The following is a 20,207-nucleotide window of genomic DNA, read 5'->3' as shown; positions in this document are numbered from 1 at the left end:
CTCCAAGACAGACACTCAGCTGGACTTCTGCTTCATACAATATACCTTTTGTGCACCAAATTTCTACTGATCAATCAGTTAACAAGTTTTTTGCAAGTTTTTGTCAAGAGGAAAAGAATTACACAAAGTTTAAAATGTAACTCTTAATTGTAGATAAAAACTTCAAATGGGCGAATACGGGAGCAGCTGTGTTTGGGGAGACAGCCCGTAAAGCAGATGAAGATGAAGGTGGTAGTGATGATGAGGTGGTACATAGTGATGATATCCACTTTGAGCCAATTGTGTCTTTACCAGAGGTAAGGTGACTTCTGGAATATAAAACAACATTAAGATAAGCATGTCTGCTAACACAGCAATTTTTTAAAAAATGCTTTGCTTGACTAACTTTGCCTTCTGTGTTGTGTGCCTTGTTCTGTATTTCTTGCCCTAACTATGTAGAAATGCCTGCTGTTTTAAATCCTAGTACAGCTTAGCACTGGGGAAGGGTCTGGTGCATAAGTCAAAATCTTCAACGTTTATTTCATTGTACCTTGTCTGAGTGGTGATCAGTATGCAAATTTGTACACAACTTGTAAAAGCTAAAGCTGATTCATTATAGCACAGCTGAAAACCAAGGGGGGGAACTGAATAACTTAGTGGTAATACAATTCAGCTGTGGCTCTCTATCAATGACTTGTAGATTCAGTTCTGTGAAAGTCATGCCAACTTAAAATTTTTACTCTAAGCTAGGCAAGAGATTTCTAGAATCACTAAGCAATAAAGATGTAGTACACTTAACCTCACCTGAGGGCTGAGGGCTAAGGGAACAAACTTTGTTAGTTTGAAAATAAATTTTTTTTCAAGAAGTAGGAGAACCTTCAACTTTGAAGGTAGCTTTATAACTTGCTGAGTGAGCCTTCACACAGTTTTTCATGTCTTGATTTAGTATTTAGCTGTAGTGTGCCTAATAACCATTTCAAACTTTTCTGGTGTTACAGTCATATTGTATGGCTTTCCTATAAATAAAATAATTTAATTACAGATTAGTATAATTATTAAGCAAGACAAATAGAGCACAAATAAATAGTATGCAGTGTCCTTTAATTTGGACAGCAAATCTGATGTAGTTCTTAACAGGTCTTCGATCACCTTCAAAATGTGGTATACCTTTGCTCAGCTGTGTGTCCTATTATGGATTCTATTACTTTCTCCCCTTACTTGCTGCTTCTCCAGTCTCATTTCTCCCTCCACAAATAGTTGTTTGTCATGTATTCCTCCAGTTCTCTCAAGTGTTCCATTATCTTCAGATGTGTTAACTAAAGGAGGTTAGAGGGCAGTGATATGCATACATAAAGTGAGGAGGAGATACAGCTGTCAGGCCTAAGTTTGTTATGCTCAGTTGGTGTTTATTCTGTTCAAATGCAAATAATCAAGTTCTTTAACAATGTTCAAAAGGCAACACCTGCAATGGTAATAGTACTGTATCTTCACTTCTCAGTGTGCACATCATTCAGCAAACCTGAAACTTTGGAGGCAAACTTGCCAGAACACTTGATAGTGGGGGTTTTTTTAAAAGGAAAAAAACAAACACACACACACAACCCCTCCCCCCCCAAAACCAAACAAACCACATTCAAAGCAAAAACCAACAAACACCCACCAAAACCATATGCAGCATGGCAAAGTAGTATTGCAGTGCTATAATTAATCTCAAACAGTGGAATTTCTTGGGCTCTTAAATTCTGAATAGGCTAGATGTTTTACTTGTTTTGGGGTATGATGGATATGGTGTTGGAGAATGGAACACATTGAATAATTTTCCATTGTAATATGTCAGAATCATCATAAGTGTATGCAATACTATTTATTTATGTTGGTGACAGCAGCTCTCTGGGAAATCACAGGTACTCTACTGTGCTGTTTTTTAGGTGGAGGTAAAATCTGGAGAAGAAGATGAAGAAATTCTCTTCAAAGAGAGGGCAAAACTTTACAGGTGGGACAGGGATGCTACTCAGTGGAAGGAGCGTGGTGTTGGAGAGATAAAGATCCTCTTCCATACACAGAAGAAATACTATAGAGTCCTAATGAGAAGAGACCAAGTTCTTAAAGTTTGTGCAAACCATGTCATCACCAAAGAAATGAACTTAGTGCCCTCTGATACATCAAACAATGCTTTAATTTGGACAGCCACAGATTATGCTGGTGAGTTTTTCAGGTGGTTGTTTGTTTTTTTTTTCAGTCATCTGAGTTTCTGTGGCTTTGGTTTTCCCTGGCAATTATGTAAGATGAAAGCTATTTGTTTCTGACTATACTGAATAGAACTAAAGAAACCTGTTCTCGGATTTATTTTCAGATGGTGAAGTAAAAGTAGAACAACTTGCAGTCAGATTTAAAAGCCAAGAAATGGCTAATTCTTTCAAGAGGAAGTTTGAAGAATGCCAGCTAAGCTTGTCAGAACTTCAGAAAGGACACTTATCTCTGGCAGCAGGACTGTCAAAGGACACCAACCCTGTTGTGTATTTTGAAGTTTCTGCTGATGATGAACCTTTAGGACACATAACCATGGAGCTGTTTTCAAATATTGTCCCTCGAACTGCTGAAAATTTCAGGGCCCTGTGCACAGGAGAGAAAGGATTTGGATTCAAGAACTCCAGGTTTCACAGAATAGTCACTGACTTTGTGTGTCAGGTAAGCATAACAGGAAGACTCGTCATTGAGAGAATGAGATGCATCTTGACTAACAATGGCACTTCAAAAATTGCTTTTATGGGATAGCATGTTCCTGTTGGCAGCATGAATCCAGTGTGCAAGATACTCTCATCTGCCCTTTCCCTATAAGGAGATGAGAAATGATGCAAGCTGCATGTGCTGCCCTAAGCCAAATGCTTTTTACCTCTGTCTGCCAGCTGCCTGATCCTTCAGTGTTACCTAGTGCTGCTGTGTTAGTGTGGAAAGAAAATCAGAGATAGAGATCTCCTCTTACAACGGGCAAGGGGCCTGTTGTTGAACAGGAACACCAAGGAAAGTAGGGTTTCCCGAAGTACCATTCAGCCTTCTCTCTCTACAGAGAGGAACTTCTGTATGCTCACCTACTAAGAACATTTACTTTCCAGGCTTCCTTTACATTTTAAAGTGCACTTTGTGTTTCAGATAATGTGCACTTAAAACTGATATTCCAAGTATTTTAGATGCTCAAGTTCCCATCGAAAAGAAGTCTTCTAGATTTCATTATCATGCAGTGGCCTCTTCCTTAAAATACTCAAATTTTTCACCAGGAGCATCAGCCTGAAGTGCATCTGAACCCACCATGTAGGCAGTGTTGGTTTTAAATCTCTGTATGCGTTAGGTAGCACTAGCAAGTTCTTCATAAATGGTTGAAGGCTTAGGAGATTGATCATAGCTCAGATAGACCTCTCCTTCCCTAAAATTCTCATTGATTCAGTGAGTTTCAGTGACTTGTAACAGGCAGAATGAACCAGCTTCCTTACACACTAAACTGATGTTCCTGCCTGTCACTACATCCCTGAAGATGAGGCATGACCTTCTACAAACTCAGAAGTAGTCAGTAATATACGAATGGTTTGTCACCAGAATAAAACATAATCCAGCCTCTTGATTATGTATCACCTGTGTCTGAAGTATGCCCTTTATGGCTCTTCCCTTAAAAGTTGGTGCCTTTCTGATAAGGAAAGCAGCATTGCTCATTTAGTGTTTAAGCTTGTTTCAGGGTATTCCACATCCTATAAGGAGCAGGCTTGCTTTTAAAACAGTTAACTGCACCATGCATATCCTGACAAAAAGTGAGCTTTTATCACATGAAATTAGTATATTCTAAGTTTGCTCTGCTTTGCCTAAACTTTCTCCAGGTACAGTGAGAAGCTTTTCAAAGAGAAGTCTTTCCTTCAAAGATATGATAACCCATACTGTCACTTTTATAATCGTGAGCCAGAAGCTTGCTGCCTTGCAGAAAGACAAAATACGCTGCTCACTAGCAGTAGCTGCTCTCCTGAACAAGCAGTAACATGGCAAAAGCTGCTGCCTGCACAGAAGCAAGAAATTACTGGTCATGGTACCTTAACCTTTTTCAGGTGATCAATTCTGTGCCTGCAGGGACTAAGCAAGGACAGGCCTTCAATGAGATAACACAAGTCCCAGCTGTCAGGGCCAAGTGATGCAGGAAGCAGGCGGTGGGAAAGACAGGCCTAGAGGAGTGGTCCCCATGTGGAGCAGGAAGATAAAACGCTGTGTTCAGAATAAACAAGGGATAAACTTCCCACTACTGCTTCCATTAAAATGAACAAAGCTGCTGAAGCTGGGAAGCCTTATATCTAAATGTGAAAACTAAGAATGAGTTCTTCCAAAGCAAAGTCTTTACTGTTGAAAGGAGATATAATTGTGCTGTTGGTGTATGTTTTGGGACTTGTAAGTTAATGCCCCTTTTTTTTTTTTTTTTTTTAAGGGAGGTGATATAACTCACCATGATGGAACAGGTGGACGGTCAATTTATGGAACAGCATTTGAAGACGAGAATTTTGAAGTGAAACACACTGGTCCTGGATTGTTGTCAATGGCAAATAAGGGCAGGGATACGAATAATTCTCAGTTCTTCATAACACTTAAAAAAGCAGAACACTTGGACTTCAAGCATGTGGTATTTGGGTTTGTGAAAGATGGAATGGATGTTGTGAAAAAGATTGAATCCTTTGGTTCTCCTAAAGGGCTAGTAAATGGAAGAATTGTCATTACAGACTGTGGGCAAATATAGAATTATTGCTTTGAGTATACAGATGTTCTAGCAGTATAAATCAGTATTTAGATGTTATTGACTAATTATTTCAACTTCTTAAAATGGACACTTCTGATGTATAAATGTAAAATTACAGCTTATAGGTGGGGTTTTTATGTGTTCCAATTGATTTTTTGCATGTTAAATAAAAAGTTCAGACACTGGCATATTTCAGGTGTATTTGTGTTATCCTGACATATTTGTATTAAATGTCAAATTTTAAAAATTAAATCTTAGTCTTGTTAAAATAAATGTCTTGTCTTCCCTTTTGGTTTGTTTAAAAAAAGGAAAACTTGCCTAATTTGTCTTCCTGCTCTCTTAGATCTCTATTTTGAATATGCAAATTGTAGGTGCTAATTGCTGGTCAGTAAACTGAAGGCCTTTGGAACTTCACGCATTTACTCTAATCTCTGGAAAGTAAGCTGAGGCAGCCGGCAGGTCTGAAGTCCCTCAAGAACACTTCAGTATTTGAAAGCTGAAGAATGGTTCTTAAATGTTTTGATCAGTATTTTGCTAAAAAGTGTACCAACTTTTTTGTTGTACATAGAATATTTCTAAATGACTTAGCTGAGTGGAAAACATGTACTTAATATCTGGATTTTGCCTGAAATATGCTGCAGTATAACCCACTGCTCGTGCTATGATGCGGCTCTCCTGGCTATCTTAAATGTTTATATTGGCTCCGATTCCTGAGGCAGACTGCGCTGACCTTGCTGCAGAACTGACTAACTGGAGGGTGCGTTGGTCAGGGTCGGTTTATCTTTTAAAGCTTTGTCTCTCGACAGTGAATATGCATGACTAAGTGTGGATTTGTTGGGGTTTTTTTATTTTTAAACTTTTAATCTACAGTTCAGTGCTGGCATTATCAAGGGTTTTTTTTTCCCAGTGTCGCCTATCTGGTGTTACGGTCTGCAAGTTGGAAATATGCAGCCTCAAGCTATTTTTTGGGTTGTTTTGGGTTTGTTTTTTTGTTCTGCTTTGTTTTTTTCCACAGGATAGCAGTACTTCTTCCCCAAACCTCCTCCCCAAGCATTAGACTGCAGAACACTATCCCCAACCACCTTCGGCTGCCTGTGTGAGGCTGGGGCCTACCCCCCCACCGCGGGAAGGGCTGGCTGTCCCGCCGGGGCCAGCGAACCGCCCGTTGCTGTGGCGGGCCTGTCCCGACGGCGGCGGGAAGCACCGGCCGCCCCTGCCCCCGCCGCGGCTTCTCCTCAGGAGCCGCCGCTTCTCCTCAGCAGCCGCCGCTTCCCGCCTCCACGGGGCAACGGGCTCTGCGCCTGCGCGCCGCCGCCTTCCCGCCCTCCCTCTACCGCGCCTGCGCCCGCCGCCCGCCGGTGGTGGCGGTTGGTTCGAGCCCGGGCGGTGCGGAATGGCGGGCCCCGGCCTCAGCCGTTCCCCTCGGCGTCTGCAGCGGCGCTACCTGCGAGGGCCGGCGGGGGTGAGACGGGAGGGCCGGGGGAGGGAGGTGGGAGGAAGGAGGAGGAGGAGGAGGAAAGCCGTTCCTCCTCGCCTCGTCCCTGAGGCGCTTGGAGGCCGGGGAGTCTCTTCCTGGGGGGTTCCTTGTAAGCGCTGTGGTATTACATACGCGTATCGGCGGTGACAGCCAAAAAACGGGATTTAAACAGACTTTGGGAGCTTACGTGGAAAGCGTGTTCTTTCTAGTCCTACCCCTGTCCCTCTGCTCTGGTTGCGTTGCAGTGGAAGGGCTAGAGTCATCCTTCTCTGAACTTGAAATTTCCCTAGTTTGTTCCAAGTTTTGTGCATTCCCAAAACACGATCTGAGCAGCTTGGCACTTAGTTTTTGCCTAAAACCTTCTGGTGCCTGCCAGTTGGGCAAGATAGTATGTGAATCCTCTTAGAAATAGCATACTGGGCATTGTATAAAATATATATAATAGGATAACTCATTTCTTTCGTATCTTCTTTTGCCACAGCAGTTGCTAGCCTTATTTAGAATGTGTTAGGAGTGTTTGTGATTGTAAAGCTAGCGATTAGCTCTGTTTTCAGGGAGCAGGAAAGTGTTCCGTGTCTAGTCAACCAGAGGAGAATCAAACCCATAGCTCGTAAGAGACTGCCATAATGACCAGTAAATTATGATGGGTATCACTCCCTTGCAGAGATAAAGCAATGATATTTTACACTAGAGAACAGCAGGTTCTTTGCACCGATATGAACGAAGGAACAGCATTGAGATTCCTCTGTTTCTGTTGCTTGTGCTGACATAAGCATTTATGGGTCTGCACAGTAGAATAGGAAACTGATCTGCCTAAAAACCCAGCAGCAAAGACCGCTCCCAGATGCTGGTGTTTCAAAAGTCTTTGACACTTTGTGGAAGGAATACTCACTGGCGAGGCACTTGCTGTTATTTTGTCTGAAGTCTGTTTGTCTTTCACTGAGACAAGTTTTTGCAGTTTCTTGCATCTGTATTCCATGGGTCAAATGGTTCCACTGTGTCCAACACCTGAAGTGTTCAGACTCATGCTGCAGGGGAAGTAATATGTTGTAAAAATACCCATGAGCAGCCAAGACTGGGAGGGATTGAAAGCTGGATTTGAGCTAGACACATAGTTGGACTGGGAGATCAAGCTGGTCCTGGGAATCATGAAATGAATACAGAAACCAGCCTTTTTTCCTGAGGAAGTGTGACTTGCCATTTTAGGATCAGGAACCATCCCAAATATGAGGTGAGGATTTGAGTTCTTTAGCAGCTAAAATCTGGACGTATCTGCCCTTAGTTCCTCCAGAAGGATTCGCAACTTGGGTAGCATTTTGTGGTGCTCTAGATGCTATGTTTTCCTTGGGGAATATTCTGCTTTGAATTACAGAACTGTTCTTTAAAGAAAAATAATTTTCAGAAGTTATCTTTAAAAAACTGTCACTGAGACTTTAAAGCATAATGCTTGCAAGGAAAGGAATACTAGATTTGTTTGTGTGTTTTGTTATTTCATTAAAAAGCAGTATTTAAGTACAAGAAAATACAGCAGTTGATCATTTAGAGCATAGCAGAGAGATGCAGTGAAACACAGCTAAGATCATGAGAGCTGCTTTGAGTCTGATCTTTTTTAATGTACATTGAATTGATTTGCTTGTAGCCTGATACTTGTGTCATTTGTTTTCTTAGTATGTAGTTACGAGTTAGGAAAAAGCAGAGCAGGAAACTTTGACATAGAAAGCCTAGATATAAAGATAGATGGCACTGTTTCCGTGATTACCTGATCCTACTTTTATACCCTTATTTTATGTTACTGTCTTCATAGTGTCTTGTAGCCTCTCAAATATTTTAACATGTAACACTATGAATATTTTATTGCCAGACTGTGGGGAATACGTTTGCCTCTTTGTATTAATGAGGGCCATTTACATTTATATATTGAAAAAAAACAACAATTCCCTTTTCAAAGTCAGCGGTTTGTAGTAAGAGTTCTGTCACAAGGTGTTGTAACTGTTAAACGAATAAGTTGTAACATTCGCTGTCCCTGAAAATTCTGACTGTATTACAGTGGGTTTGTGCTTTCTTATAGGATTGCCTTTCAGGAGCATTACACACCAAATATAAGAGCAGAAACTTCCTAGCATACAAAGGTAATAGCAAACAATGGTGCTTTGATGTCTTTTTCAGGGAAAATATATACTAAAAAGTGTATCATTCCTAAATTTATTTTAAGTAGTTTTGTATTTTCTCATTTTAAATAGGTAGATATTCTCGATCAGGGGTTTGTGATATCTGGGAGTCAGCCTGGGAATGTTTGTTAATATTCACATAAAGAGCACAAAGGGTGCTTTAAAACAACGGTTCCCAACTCGTTTGTGTTTAAGTCCTGCTTGAAGTAGTTGGTAGCAGTCCACCTCATAATGCATACATTTGGCTTAAATTTAAAGATGCATATACGTTTAATATTTAGAATGTCTTTGGGCTTCTCGAGATTGCACACATTGCTGGTGCATGTGGACAGCAGGGTAACACAATGTATTTATCAGACTTTGGTTATAGAAAAATTAGTTTATGAAGGCAAGCTGTAAAACTTCAGAAAGACAAATCTGGTTTGAAAACTAAATAGTTCGTCCTGTAGTTTTAAGCTGTTATAATTCTTCATTCATTTGTTAGACTGCATCAGTGTTTTTTTGGTTCTTAAACCTATATGATTACATGGCAAGCACTTGCAATAAGCGCTTGTCGATTTCTTAATGTCAGTTTCTCAAATGCAAAATAAAATTGTTACTATTATATATATTCCAGGTGACATGGACAGCTCACTGGAAAATACCACTATTTCTTTATCCAAATTTTCTTTAGAGTCAGAATTTGCTGAAAGTGGAAAAGAGAACATCATCAGATCTTCTAGTGATTTCCTGCAAAGTTTTGAAGACTGGGATTGGTAAGAGGTGTTTTCTCTCCAGCTCTCCTTTATCATCTCTCATAATCCAGATAAACCATGAGTAAAGAATATGTTCGGATTACACAGATCCAGAAGTTGTTTTAAGATTCTTGTTTTCTTAAGTAAAGAACTGTTTGTGGCCGATGTATGAAATAATGTGAATGCTGATTTTGATAAGGAGCATTGTCTCGCTCACTTTCTAATCTAATCTGTGTATGTTGGAATTGCTAATGGGATACAGCGATGTTATAAACTGAACTAGGTGATATAAACTGAACTAAGAGGAAAGCAAATAACTCAGACTGATGAACAGCTTTAAGTGTATTTAGAGATAATTGCATTCCAAATCCAAGAAATCTCTTTTCAGGGCTACTTTACACCAGATACTAAAAAATAATTTAAAAAGGGGGGGTTGTATTTTTAACTTTCCTGGAATTTGGTGGTTGGTGGTGAGAGAAGAGTGTTGGTTTTACCTACTGCATATGTGTGCTTACAGCATGAAAATTCTAGTTATTGTTACTTTTAAGTCAGCAACATTACTAATTGTTGTGCTTAAAACCTTGTGAGTAATAATACTTTCCATCCAAATGATTTAACTCTGCTATTTGTTATCAAATATCAAAATCTTAGATTGAGCAATGTTTACATTTTTATACAGACTTCTCTCAGTGCTCTATGTGTAGCATGTTAGAAAGGGACTGAGTAATTTGAGATTATTGCATTTTTGTGTTTTTTTTAGTTTTGGTGATGAGCAAGATTTTTTTTGTGATTCAAGTGGTCTAGAAATAGAAGAAAAGTCCATGAATTGCTCTGAAACTGATGCAGTTCAAAATCCAGCTATATATGTGGAAACAGGTAATGAATACTGAATTTTAAATATTCTTGCAACTCTGTGAAGTACAACATGTAATTTAAAAAACTTTCTAGTAAATGTATTTCCATTCAGTTCAGAAATACAATACCAGCTCAAATGTATTTTAATTTGAGGATTTAACCTTTCATGTAAGTATGAGTAACTCCTTTAGAATTAGTTTAGGAGGTCCACACGTACTTGATGCAATACTAGCATACATTTTAAAAAGAAAGATCAACCTTTTATGAAACTGGCTGCCAGGTAACTTTATAAAATAAATGAAGAAACAGGGTGAGTTTGGGGGGTTTTGTTTGTTTGTTTTGTTTTATTTTAAGTAGCTAGCTGCATTAACAAATACTACAACTCTGTTAAGTCAGATGTCTTTAGTCAGTTTAAGGATGAAAAACTGGTAATGGGTAGAGGGAGAGTATTATGTTATTCAGTTAACTCAGGAAATTCTAACTAGAAGATTGTAGCAGGGACCAGCTGGCATTCATTCACTGCAAATGTTTGAAAATGCTGCTGCAATCGGAGGAGTTGTGAATCGGTGTAGCTCTGTCTCTTGTGGGGAGTTTTATGTTTAGACGAACATTGATGTATTTTTTTGAAGGTGTGGAGACAGATAGCTAGCTAACCAGCCCCAAAGGGGTTAAAAGGAATCTCAAAGCCAGGTAGAACAGATCAATGGAACTGTAATAGACTCTCACCCAGAGTTGTATTAAATGGGTGGGGAGAGACAGCTTTCTGAAAACACTTTCTTTCTGAAAATAAAAAAAAAAAAAAATTAATTGCACCAGGAAAAATGCATGGTTTACAGTATTTGGGATCAAAGGCAAAATAAACACAAAACTCTGATAAATATCACACACATTTCATTCAGATATGACTACATTTTTTCAGGTTTCTTTTCCCTTTTTTTCTGTTTCTGTTAGGATTTGTGTGGCATTGTACTAGTTATGCTCTCCTTCCTCACCCCTGAAGCAGACACACTGTGGCAGAGCAATAGGTTTAGTTTCTTGTCTAGCTCCAGCTGTGATGGATGATCAACCACAGGGCTGCCTAATGCATACCACCAATTAGCCCTGATTGCATCATTTGCTTATCCAGTAACCTTTTTGCTGTTTCTTGATGCTCCTTCTCATTGTTCTTCTTTTCTCTTCTGTAGTTGTCTGCCAAATAAACAACCTATCCCTAATTACTTTTTCCTCATCAGCCTGAGTTTTGCTACATCTGTACCTGTTGTGGTTTAACTCCCGCAGGCAGCTCAGCCCCACGCACTGCTTGCTCACTCCCCACCTCCCTCTCAGTAGGAAGGGAGAGAATCAGAAAGGTAAAAGTGAGGAAACTCGAGGGTTGAGGTAAAGACACTTTAATAGGTAAAGCAAAAGCCGCACACACAAGCAAAGCAAAACAAGGAATTCATTCACCATTTCCCATGGGCAGGCAGGTGTTCAGCCATCTCCATCACAAGTAACGGTGACTTGGGAAGACAAACTCTGAATGTCCTCCCTTCCTCCTTCTTCCCCCAGCTTTTATTGCTGAGCATGACATGATATGGTCTGGAATATCCCTCTGGTCAGCTGGGGTCAGCTGTCCCAGCTGTGTCCCCTCCCAAATTCTTGTGCACCCCCAGCCTGCTCGCTGGTGGGCTGAGAAACAGAAAAGGCCTTGACACTGTGCAAGCACTGCTCAGCCATAACTAAAACATCCCTGTGTTGTCAACACCATTTTGGTCACAAATCCAAAATGTAGCCCCATATCAGCTACTATGAAGAAAATTAACACTATCCCAGCCAAAACCAGCACAGAACCCAAATTTGTATTTCTGATACTGTCGCCTAGGTAATCTTGGCCTGATGTGGCACCTAGGTGCAGTTTGCCTTGCAAGACATCGCTCACCAAAAGATCCCAATGCTTCCCTTCAGTTATCTGTGAATTTTGGCCATTTGACTGTTTGTGAAATGCAGCCGTTCCTCACTGTGCTATCTGCAACTTTCATGAGCTTCTTACGCTGTAATCTGTCATGTCTAGCAGTTTCTCATGTTGTGTCCAGTAGTTTCTTAAGTCTTGTTCTGTTAACTTAGATGTCGGGCCACGGTCTAGTCAGCAGTGAATCACTTGCCTGAAGCCCTTACAAAAGTAATAGAAGATTTTGGCTATATTATGATTCAGTCTGTGCATAGATTTCAGACAGATATCTGTGGAATTTCTGTATTGAAGTGGAGGGGATAGTTTTACTTATAAAACTCCATTGATCATTGATCCCTGATCAATTCAAACAAGTCATGGAACACAGCTTTGAGCAATCTCCGTAATTCTATAAGAGATTACTGTCTCATTTTGGTACCTCTTGCTCTATACTTGTCACTCTAAATGCCTTAAAATAAATTTTCACTGTTCTGGAGCAACAATCATGTCATCATTTATCTAGGACTAATTTATTAATGTAAAATGTTTTTTTTCTTTCCATAGGCAGCAACTTACCAACCCATTTGGCTGCAAATATGCAAGAAAATAGAGACCAAAATATTACCGGTGGTTTGGTAAGGAAAATTGTGAGTGGAACTGATGCTCAAGCATGCAATAGTCAAGGCTTAATACCACCTCACATCAGTCAAATATATGATGAATTATTTCTTATACATCAGAAGCTCCAGGTAGGAACTGGAATCACCTTAAAAATTTTGTTGAGTAATGTTATGAAGATTCTCACTTTTGACAGGGAATTTGGAAATTACTTATATACTAAATCACTATTACTTATATACTAAATCACTATTACTTATTACTATTACTTATACTAATGACAATGACTTACACACTAAATCTCTGTCATCATCTGCCTCTTCCCCTAAATTAATTCACTGATTCGGTAGTGGTGCTTTGACTTGCATAGTGGGTAGGTCAGATAAAATTCAGCTTGAGGGAGTTTGAACACCGTGCTTCTACATCAAGAATGTCTTGTGATGCACTGTGGACATGGAAGGAAACACCTGCAACCATTGCTTCTCCTGAGAGCATCTGAAGCTATTCTCCTGACTCTAGGCATTCAAGAGTGCCTGCCTTCACAGCCTCCTGCAAAAACCATCCATTCCGCCTTATCTCTACTTTTGTGCTGCTGGGGAATCCCAACAGTTCATCCCCTAGCAGGCCTAGGCCACTAGCAGAGAACCTCCTGTATTGTTTTATCCAGAAGCTCCCATGCTTCTGCTAGATTCCCTGCCAGGACTGTCTCTTGCACCAGATGAGATAAAAATAATTTTGTATCTCTTTCTCCTCACCACTTTTTCAGGGATGATTCCCACTATTTGAAAAAACAATATAGTAATCTAGTGTGCAGTGTAGACAGTCACATCAGACTCTGTTTTGTCTTACAGTTAATCCAAAATTTTTGGAAGCAAAAGCCTAAGTTTAATTCTCTAGGTTTATACTTGAACAACCGTATAGGGTTGAATTTCGTATTTTGGGAGGCCAAGCCATCCTGACACACATCGAAGTCATTTGGGTTAACATGTGGGGAAGCTGAACATAGATGGCCATCAGGATACTTTTAATTAGTAAGCTATTGTGTAAGACTTTATGATTTTACAAAAAGTTTAGTGTATCTCTGGGAGAAAAAATTCAAATTCAGTATAAATTGTGACAATTTCATGGGTTTTAAAGCCATTTCAACTTTTTTTTTTTTTCTTGATCCAGAAAGAAAGTTCAGCACAGCAGGAGTATGCTCTGCAACTGCAGAAACGAGAGCATTTGCTAACAGAGCGAGAAGCATTGCTTTTTAGACATGAAGCAGCTTTGGCTAAAATAAGAGGTGTTGAGGAAGAAGTTCACACAAAATTTGGAATTATAAAAGAGGTGCAGTAACACATTTAATGATGTTTATTGCTCTACATGCCATTTAACTTGTTTGTACTTATCTTCAGCCATCATATGTTTGCTGGATATAATGCTTATTTCTTTAAAGTGCTTGAAGTCCCCAAATGAAAGGCTTACGTAAAAAGTACCAAAAAATATTGTTAGGGGTTTTGTGTGGCTTCTGTTTCAGGGTGGTGCATTTAGTTGTCTGATGCGTACGTACATTTTACTGTTACAATTTAGAAAAGAAGGTGACTTGTTTCTAAAATAGCAAAAACTGTATGACCAGTATTAGAGAAAAATTATGATCTGTAATTGTATGTAACTTCAATGAGTATCTTTGCATTAGCTGTAGTTGAAGTAGATTTCCTTGGGAAGGCTTTAAGACACAATGAGATCTTAAGACATAACAGCTATTGCAGAGAGAGTGTTAGCAAAAAAAAAAACCCACACTCAAAAAGTTCAAAGGAAGAAAAGATCAACCTAACTTTGAGGGGGTGGGAAGAAATGAAATTGTATGATTTTGCTATAAGAAGAGGTAGTAATTAACAACACTGTTTTTGTGAGCGTTTGCTGTTGAATTTAGGTCTTGTGGAAAGTTTTGGTTATTATCCGGAAGGTAACCAAGAGAAGTCCTTAAATATACATACATTGTGTCAAAACCATAAGCTGAGAAATTACACTTCTTTGAAGTGTGCAGATAAACCTTTCCCACAATCTGTTGAGGGAGGATAGACTACATGTTAAAAAGGGGAAAAGGGCATCAGAGGAGCAGGACCTCAACTTTTGAATGGGGAAGGAATAGGTTAAGGTCTTAATTTAGATGTTTCAAATCTTCTGAGCTTATAAGAACGTTACACCAGTTAGAGAACTGGCTGATGAAAACCCAGGAAAAATTAGTGGTTTATCTGTGAAAATTTGTGGAGGTCAAATGGAGTATTAGAAGACTTAAAAAATGTGGTGCCTTTCTTTACAAAAGGGAAAGTGTTGTACAGCCATCAGCTTACTGTCAGTTCTCTAAATAAATAAATCCTGAAACAAGCTATGACCAAACCACAGGAGGCACAATGCAGAAAACAATGCAATAAATAACTGCTAGTATATGTTAATCATAAATTGTCAGATCAGTCTCATTTCCACTACAGTAAGGTAACAGGCATTGCTAATAGAGGACTAGTAGTTATATATATGTCTGGACTTAAATAGAAATTGTTTATATGTTTTTGCATGGCATTTTCGTAATCGTATTAGGAAAGTATAATATATATGTAATGCAGCTGGTGTAAAGCTGTAGTGAGACAGTAGTTCATGGTAGAGTTGAAGGAATGCACATAGATTCTGGAATATCTTTTCAGTCCATTTCAGTCTATTTTCAATAAGAAGTTTGACAGTGAGAAAGAGCACATTTATTAAATTTGAAGAAAATAGCAAGTGAGGGGGAATTTCAAGCATGCTGAAATAGAACATTAGGATTAAAATTGATCTTGACAAATTGAAGATGTGGCAGGTCTGAAAAAAACAGTATACTATTCAGAATGTGTACATGTACAGTAGAGGCTGATGAGTGGATGCATGGGTTAAACATACAGGATGAATTGAGGGTGAATGTGCCAATCTTCAGCTACATAAAAGGCTGCCACAAAGAGGAAGAAACTAGTATTTTTTTCATGTCTAGAATGACTAGACTAGAATGACTTCTACATGGTAGAAGTAGTAGTAGTAAGGGAAAATTAGATTAAGTATTAGGAAAAACTAGATCTAACAAAAATAGGCATACGAACAGGTAGATTGGTAAGACTGCAGTGTTTCCAGTATTGGGGGACTTAAGAAGAGACTAGGCAAACATCTGGCAGGAGTGAAATGGTATAGCTGGTTATGATATGGATGACACCACCCGATTTGATTATGGAAGTGGATGGCTTAGACATCCTGGCATCACTTACAACCCTATGGCTTAACAACTGCATTGGTTCTTCTTACCTTTTTTTCTCTACTGATTCTTCCTAGAGGAGCTATTTAATTTATTTAAAGCTCTTAACTGTGTATATAGAAAACGAAAGTGAAACATTCCATGTGATGTGATAGGGTGCACTCAATTATATGTTGGCAGCGTCTGCCTATTTATTGGTATGAAAAGGGGATCTGTCATTTCATACAGATGAGAGGAGGAGAGTAAACAGTTTCAAGTTGCGCCAGGGGAGAGATATTAGGAAAAATTTCTTCACCGAAAGGGTGGTCAGGCATTGGAACAGGCTGCCCAGGGAAGTGGTGGAGTCACCATCCCTGGAGGTATTTAAAAGACGTGTAGACGTGGTGCTTAGGGACATGGTTTAGTGGTGGACTTGGCAGTGTTGGGTTAACAGTTGGACTCAATGACCTTAAAGGGCTTTTCCAACCAAAATGATTCTGTGATTCTCTGTCTTCTTAGGCAAGTGTGGGTAGGTGCTTTAGACAAGAACATCCTGCCTGCAGCTGTTCTGATCCTATTGGCTGCAGAAGAGCTGCATTTGAGGAAAAGAGGAATTGTAGATGGTTTTCTTGTATAGCTGGAATGGAAGTTACTGAGCTTCCAAGCAGAAATATAGAGAAGGGTGTCTTCAAGGCTTGCATCCTTTAAACTTCTACTGTGCTTTATTTTTGTCATTTGCTCATGTAAGAAGAGAGGGTATGACTGGAAATGGAAAAGTAGAGAATGAGTGGGTGAATGAGTGAAGAGTAGTGAATTCATGGAAGGGGAGAAATGAAAGATAGTAAGTACATATAGCTGCAATATTTTCAGTAAAGTAAAATTTTGCCATTTTATCAAATCTGAGGTACTTAAAGAGAGCACTGGTGTCCAGAGAAGACTCAATCTAAAATAAGATTCAGGGAAAAGAGAAGTGGATATGCAGGTTGTAGTTAACAATTCATATGCTTGTGCTGTAAACCAGAGCGCTAGTCTATGAGGCATAGGATTAGTTTCTTGTTCTGCGTGATTCAGAGTGAGCTAAGCCAGAAAAACTAGTTGAAACCTCAAAAGTTGCTGCAAAACAGAATCACAATTTTTTGTAATTATATGGAAGAATAAGCTGTAAATAAAAGCTTTGTCATTTATTCTAGTTCACAAACACTACCCACATCTGACTTGTTTGGGAAATCTACATATTGATATAATCTGTTTTGGGTAGAATCTGGAAAGAATAAGACCAATAGGCTGTGCACCTTCCTATCAGTTTCTTTATAGACTCTTCTTAATATGCAGTGTGGATGTTGTTTTTCTCACTACTGGTTGAATGTGCAAATTTGGCCGTGCAGAATTACAAACTCGATCTTCGAAAGTTTGTCCTATTATTTTAACACTAAAATGGAACTTAGCTTAGAATTGTTTCTAAAATAGTCTCTTGTAAGTCAAGTTTTTAAATTCGATATTTCTATAGCAACACGAGGCAGAAGTTAAACAGCTGACAGAAGCCTTGAGAGAAATAACTAAAGAAAATAGGAGGCTGAAGTCATCATTTGACACCTTGAAGGAAATGAATGACTCTTTAAGAAAACAGGTAAAATTAGTTATTTCCTGTTATCAATTATTTTATAAGTTACAGTCAACAATTTTAAATATTTGAACAGCTTAAGTTTGCAAAATTGCTGATTTTTTGTTTCTGTAAGACAAGAATTGTATGAATGACTGAAAGTACTTTCTGCACTTTTTTCTAGTACTTGAAACTTAGCCTTTCTAATCTTTTAAAGTATAAAAAAAGCTTGGACTTACTCCTCTGACCCAATAGCAACAGCTAATTGTTAGGAAGGACAAATCCATGTCCTCTGAAGCAAATTGAGAGTGGATGGAGAGGAAGTCTTTTATAACATAATAGAATCCACCCTGTGCTGAATTGCTGCGCTGATTCTATTAATACAAAGTAGCATGTGTACTTCTAACTTCATGTTTGCTCAATATTTTTTTTTATTTTTACAAATGTTAATTAAGGCAATATTTTCTCAGTTCTTAAACTGGAACAGTGGTTCATAGGAATACAGAGAGTAAGAATTTTCATCTCACTTGACTGTTAAATCTGACCTAAAATGCTGACACTCAAAATGCTATCTAAACTATTTGACCATTTTTTATTCATTGACTTAATTACAGTTCTGATAGTCTGAGTACAATAAAAATCTACAGCAGAGCCTTATTCTTTCTCTTAGAGAAGGTCAGACCTAACTCCTAGAATGTTGATGGTTCTGGTGCAACCCATCTGTCTCTCTGTTTTTCCCTCACTATAAAAACTTTGCATTTCTGTGCGAACTGAGGGCTTCTGTGATAAACGTGCTGTTCATGGTTGTATGCATAGAGGATGTTTCTTATATTTAAATGGAGGTTGCAGTTTCCCTCATCTTCTCTCACAGAGCAAACTGCTTTTGTAGCATGCTCAGTAACTGTTCCATTCTGCAGAGAAGAAAACTTTCACCCTCCCCATTAACAAGGCTATTGGACCGTTCTTGAAATGTGCACTCCATTTTTATGTCACTTCTTCATGAAAAGTAATCAAATGTGTAGTGCCTTTATATCTAGATGGGCATTGTAGTGCTTATTCTTCCCCTGCAAACTGAAAGGTTGGGCTGCAGGTCAACAAAGAGCTACTGCTGTCTTATTTATCCTGGAAAAGGTTGCCCAGAGAGGTGGTGGAGTCGCCCCCCTTGGAGATATTCCACAGCTGTCTGGGCATGGTCCTGGGCAGCTGGTTCTCAGTGGCCCTGCTTGAGCTGGGGGCTTGGACCAGATGACCTCCAGAGGTGCCTGCCAACCTCAACCAGTCTGTGATTACTGAGATTTGTTGAGGAGGTGGATGATGATTTTGTTTCTGTCGCTTTATGTACTCAGAAGAAAAAACTTGAACTTAAACACATTAGCCACTCAGCAACAACATCAAATTATTTCAGTGTGATAATTAAGTCAAGAAGTGAGTTTTGAATTTACAGATACTTTAATATTTTCTGATTCTTTCAGTTAAGTGATGTAACCGAGCTGAACAAGAAGTTGGAAGGTCAAGCAAGAAAAGTACAAGCTCGTTTAGAGAATCTACAAGTAAGGTTTGTTCTTACAGGTACCTGCTTCCTTTATAGGTAACAAGTGAAATATAATTCATTGTTACATTTTGTTGTAGAGGAAGCACGAATTTTTAATGGTACGGAAGTCTAAGGACATATGTCAAGTGGTGCAACAAAGTAAACCTGTCAAGCAGGAAAAAGTGATGGTAACATCAAAAATTGCTAAGGTAAGAATTGGGCAATATGAAAGAAGCACTCGAGACAAATTAGGCAGTGGAACATTCTCTGTGTATCTGCTACAAATTACAATATGTAACTTCCAATTTTATTTTATGAGTGAATTAGTTACAGTAAGAAAAGACACAGGTTATATTGGGGGAAAACGAGCAGTTAACAAAGAATTAAGCTTCTTGCTAAAAATAAGTCTGTTGGATTTCATATTGTGTATGTATATCGTATATGTATATTTTTTTTATTTACATGGTATATTTTCCTGTCATGTCATCTTTCATCTGTGAATTTAGATAATATCCTGCTTACACTGTAACTGGTTCTTTCACTGTGTCAGAGCAAATCTTAAACTCATTCTGGTTACTGCTACAGTACAGCACTGTTCTTATGAATAACACCAGCTAAAAACTAGTCAGTCCAAAGTATCAGATAACGAATTTTAATTTTCTGAGCGAAAAGTGATTGTACTACTGTTATTTTTTTGAGAAATAGTTTTTAATGAGGGAAAGAGAATAAATGCAGTGTTCATACACAGTTCCCATATGATCACCTTGTTTTCCTTAAAATATCTTCTTACATCACTTAATGAAATGCTTTCTGTCTCCATGTTGTTCCATTTAGCAGCAAGTCCTCTGGTAATACTCTACCAACATCTCCCAACTGGTAATGATTTTCCCCAGCTAGAGGCTAAACTGTAAAATGGTCATACGTAGGTTTTAGTGTACTTTGCTTCCAAGTGAAATATAAACAGTATCAGTAATAGTTCTGAGTGAAGAGGAAAACAGTTATCTGAAGGTAAATACAAGAAAACTGTTGAAATGTTTAGAGAACTGTTCATGCAGCCTGTCTTCAGGCCTCTGGATATCATTTGTAGAGTGTTTCATTGCAGTGTAGTAAAGGGAGAGAATGACAATTTCATGAAGTCTTTGTTCTTTTTCTAACAATGCTAATTACCCAATTAAATTTTAACAACAGTGGATTGTATGAAATAAAGCAAAGGAGGTCTAGCGCATTGAAATAAGAACTTCCACATGCAAAGGACACAAAAGGTTTTCCTGTGATTCATTTGACCAGAATTATAAATCATAAAATGGAGTGGCTC

At 38.7% G+C, this 20,207-nt stretch overlaps 2 protein-coding genes across 4 annotated transcripts in view; both read left to right on the top strand.

The window, feature by feature from the left end:
- The window catches only part of LOC104836899 (E3 SUMO-protein ligase RanBP2-like), a 33,961-nt gene extending 28,944 nt beyond the window's left edge, over window positions 1-5,017 (top strand). For all 3 annotated transcript variants that reach the window (XM_010575680.1, XM_010575679.1, XM_010575678.1), the window contains 4 exons: window positions 154-296; window positions 1,908-2,181; window positions 2,333-2,667; window positions 4,439-5,017. In XM_010575680.1, coding sequence (XP_010573982.1) covers window positions 154-296; window positions 1,908-2,181; window positions 2,333-2,667; window positions 4,439-4,744 — 1,058 coding nt within the window. In that variant the 3' untranslated portion in view covers window positions 4,745-5,017. The remainder of the gene's footprint in view (window positions 1-153; window positions 297-1,907; window positions 2,182-2,332; window positions 2,668-4,438) is intronic.
- A 4,912-nt stretch (window positions 5,018-9,929) lies between these two features.
- Window positions 9,930-20,207, top strand: part of CCDC138 (coiled-coil domain containing 138) — a 41,494-nt gene continuing 31,216 nt past the window's right edge. Inside the window, exons 1-6 of the mRNA XM_010575677.1 lie at window positions 9,930-9,999; window positions 12,470-12,654; window positions 13,694-13,852; window positions 17,269-17,388; window positions 18,834-18,911; window positions 18,991-19,101. Coding sequence (XP_010573979.1) covers window positions 9,945-9,999; window positions 12,470-12,654; window positions 13,694-13,852; window positions 17,269-17,388; window positions 18,834-18,911; window positions 18,991-19,101 — 708 coding nt within the window. The 5' untranslated portion in view covers window positions 9,930-9,944. The remainder of the gene's footprint in view (window positions 10,000-12,469; window positions 12,655-13,693; window positions 13,853-17,268; window positions 17,389-18,833; window positions 18,912-18,990; window positions 19,102-20,207) is intronic.

The sequence above is a fragment of the Haliaeetus leucocephalus genome, unplaced genomic scaffold, assembly GCF_000737465.1.
Source record: "Haliaeetus leucocephalus isolate CR32 unplaced genomic scaffold, Haliaeetus_leucocephalus-4.0 Scaffold495, whole genome shotgun sequence".
Taxonomy (NCBI): domain Eukaryota; kingdom Metazoa; phylum Chordata; class Aves; order Accipitriformes; family Accipitridae; genus Haliaeetus; species Haliaeetus leucocephalus.
The sequence above is the reverse complement of the archived record's forward strand: the minus strand, read 5'-3'. Positions and strand labels throughout refer to the sequence as shown.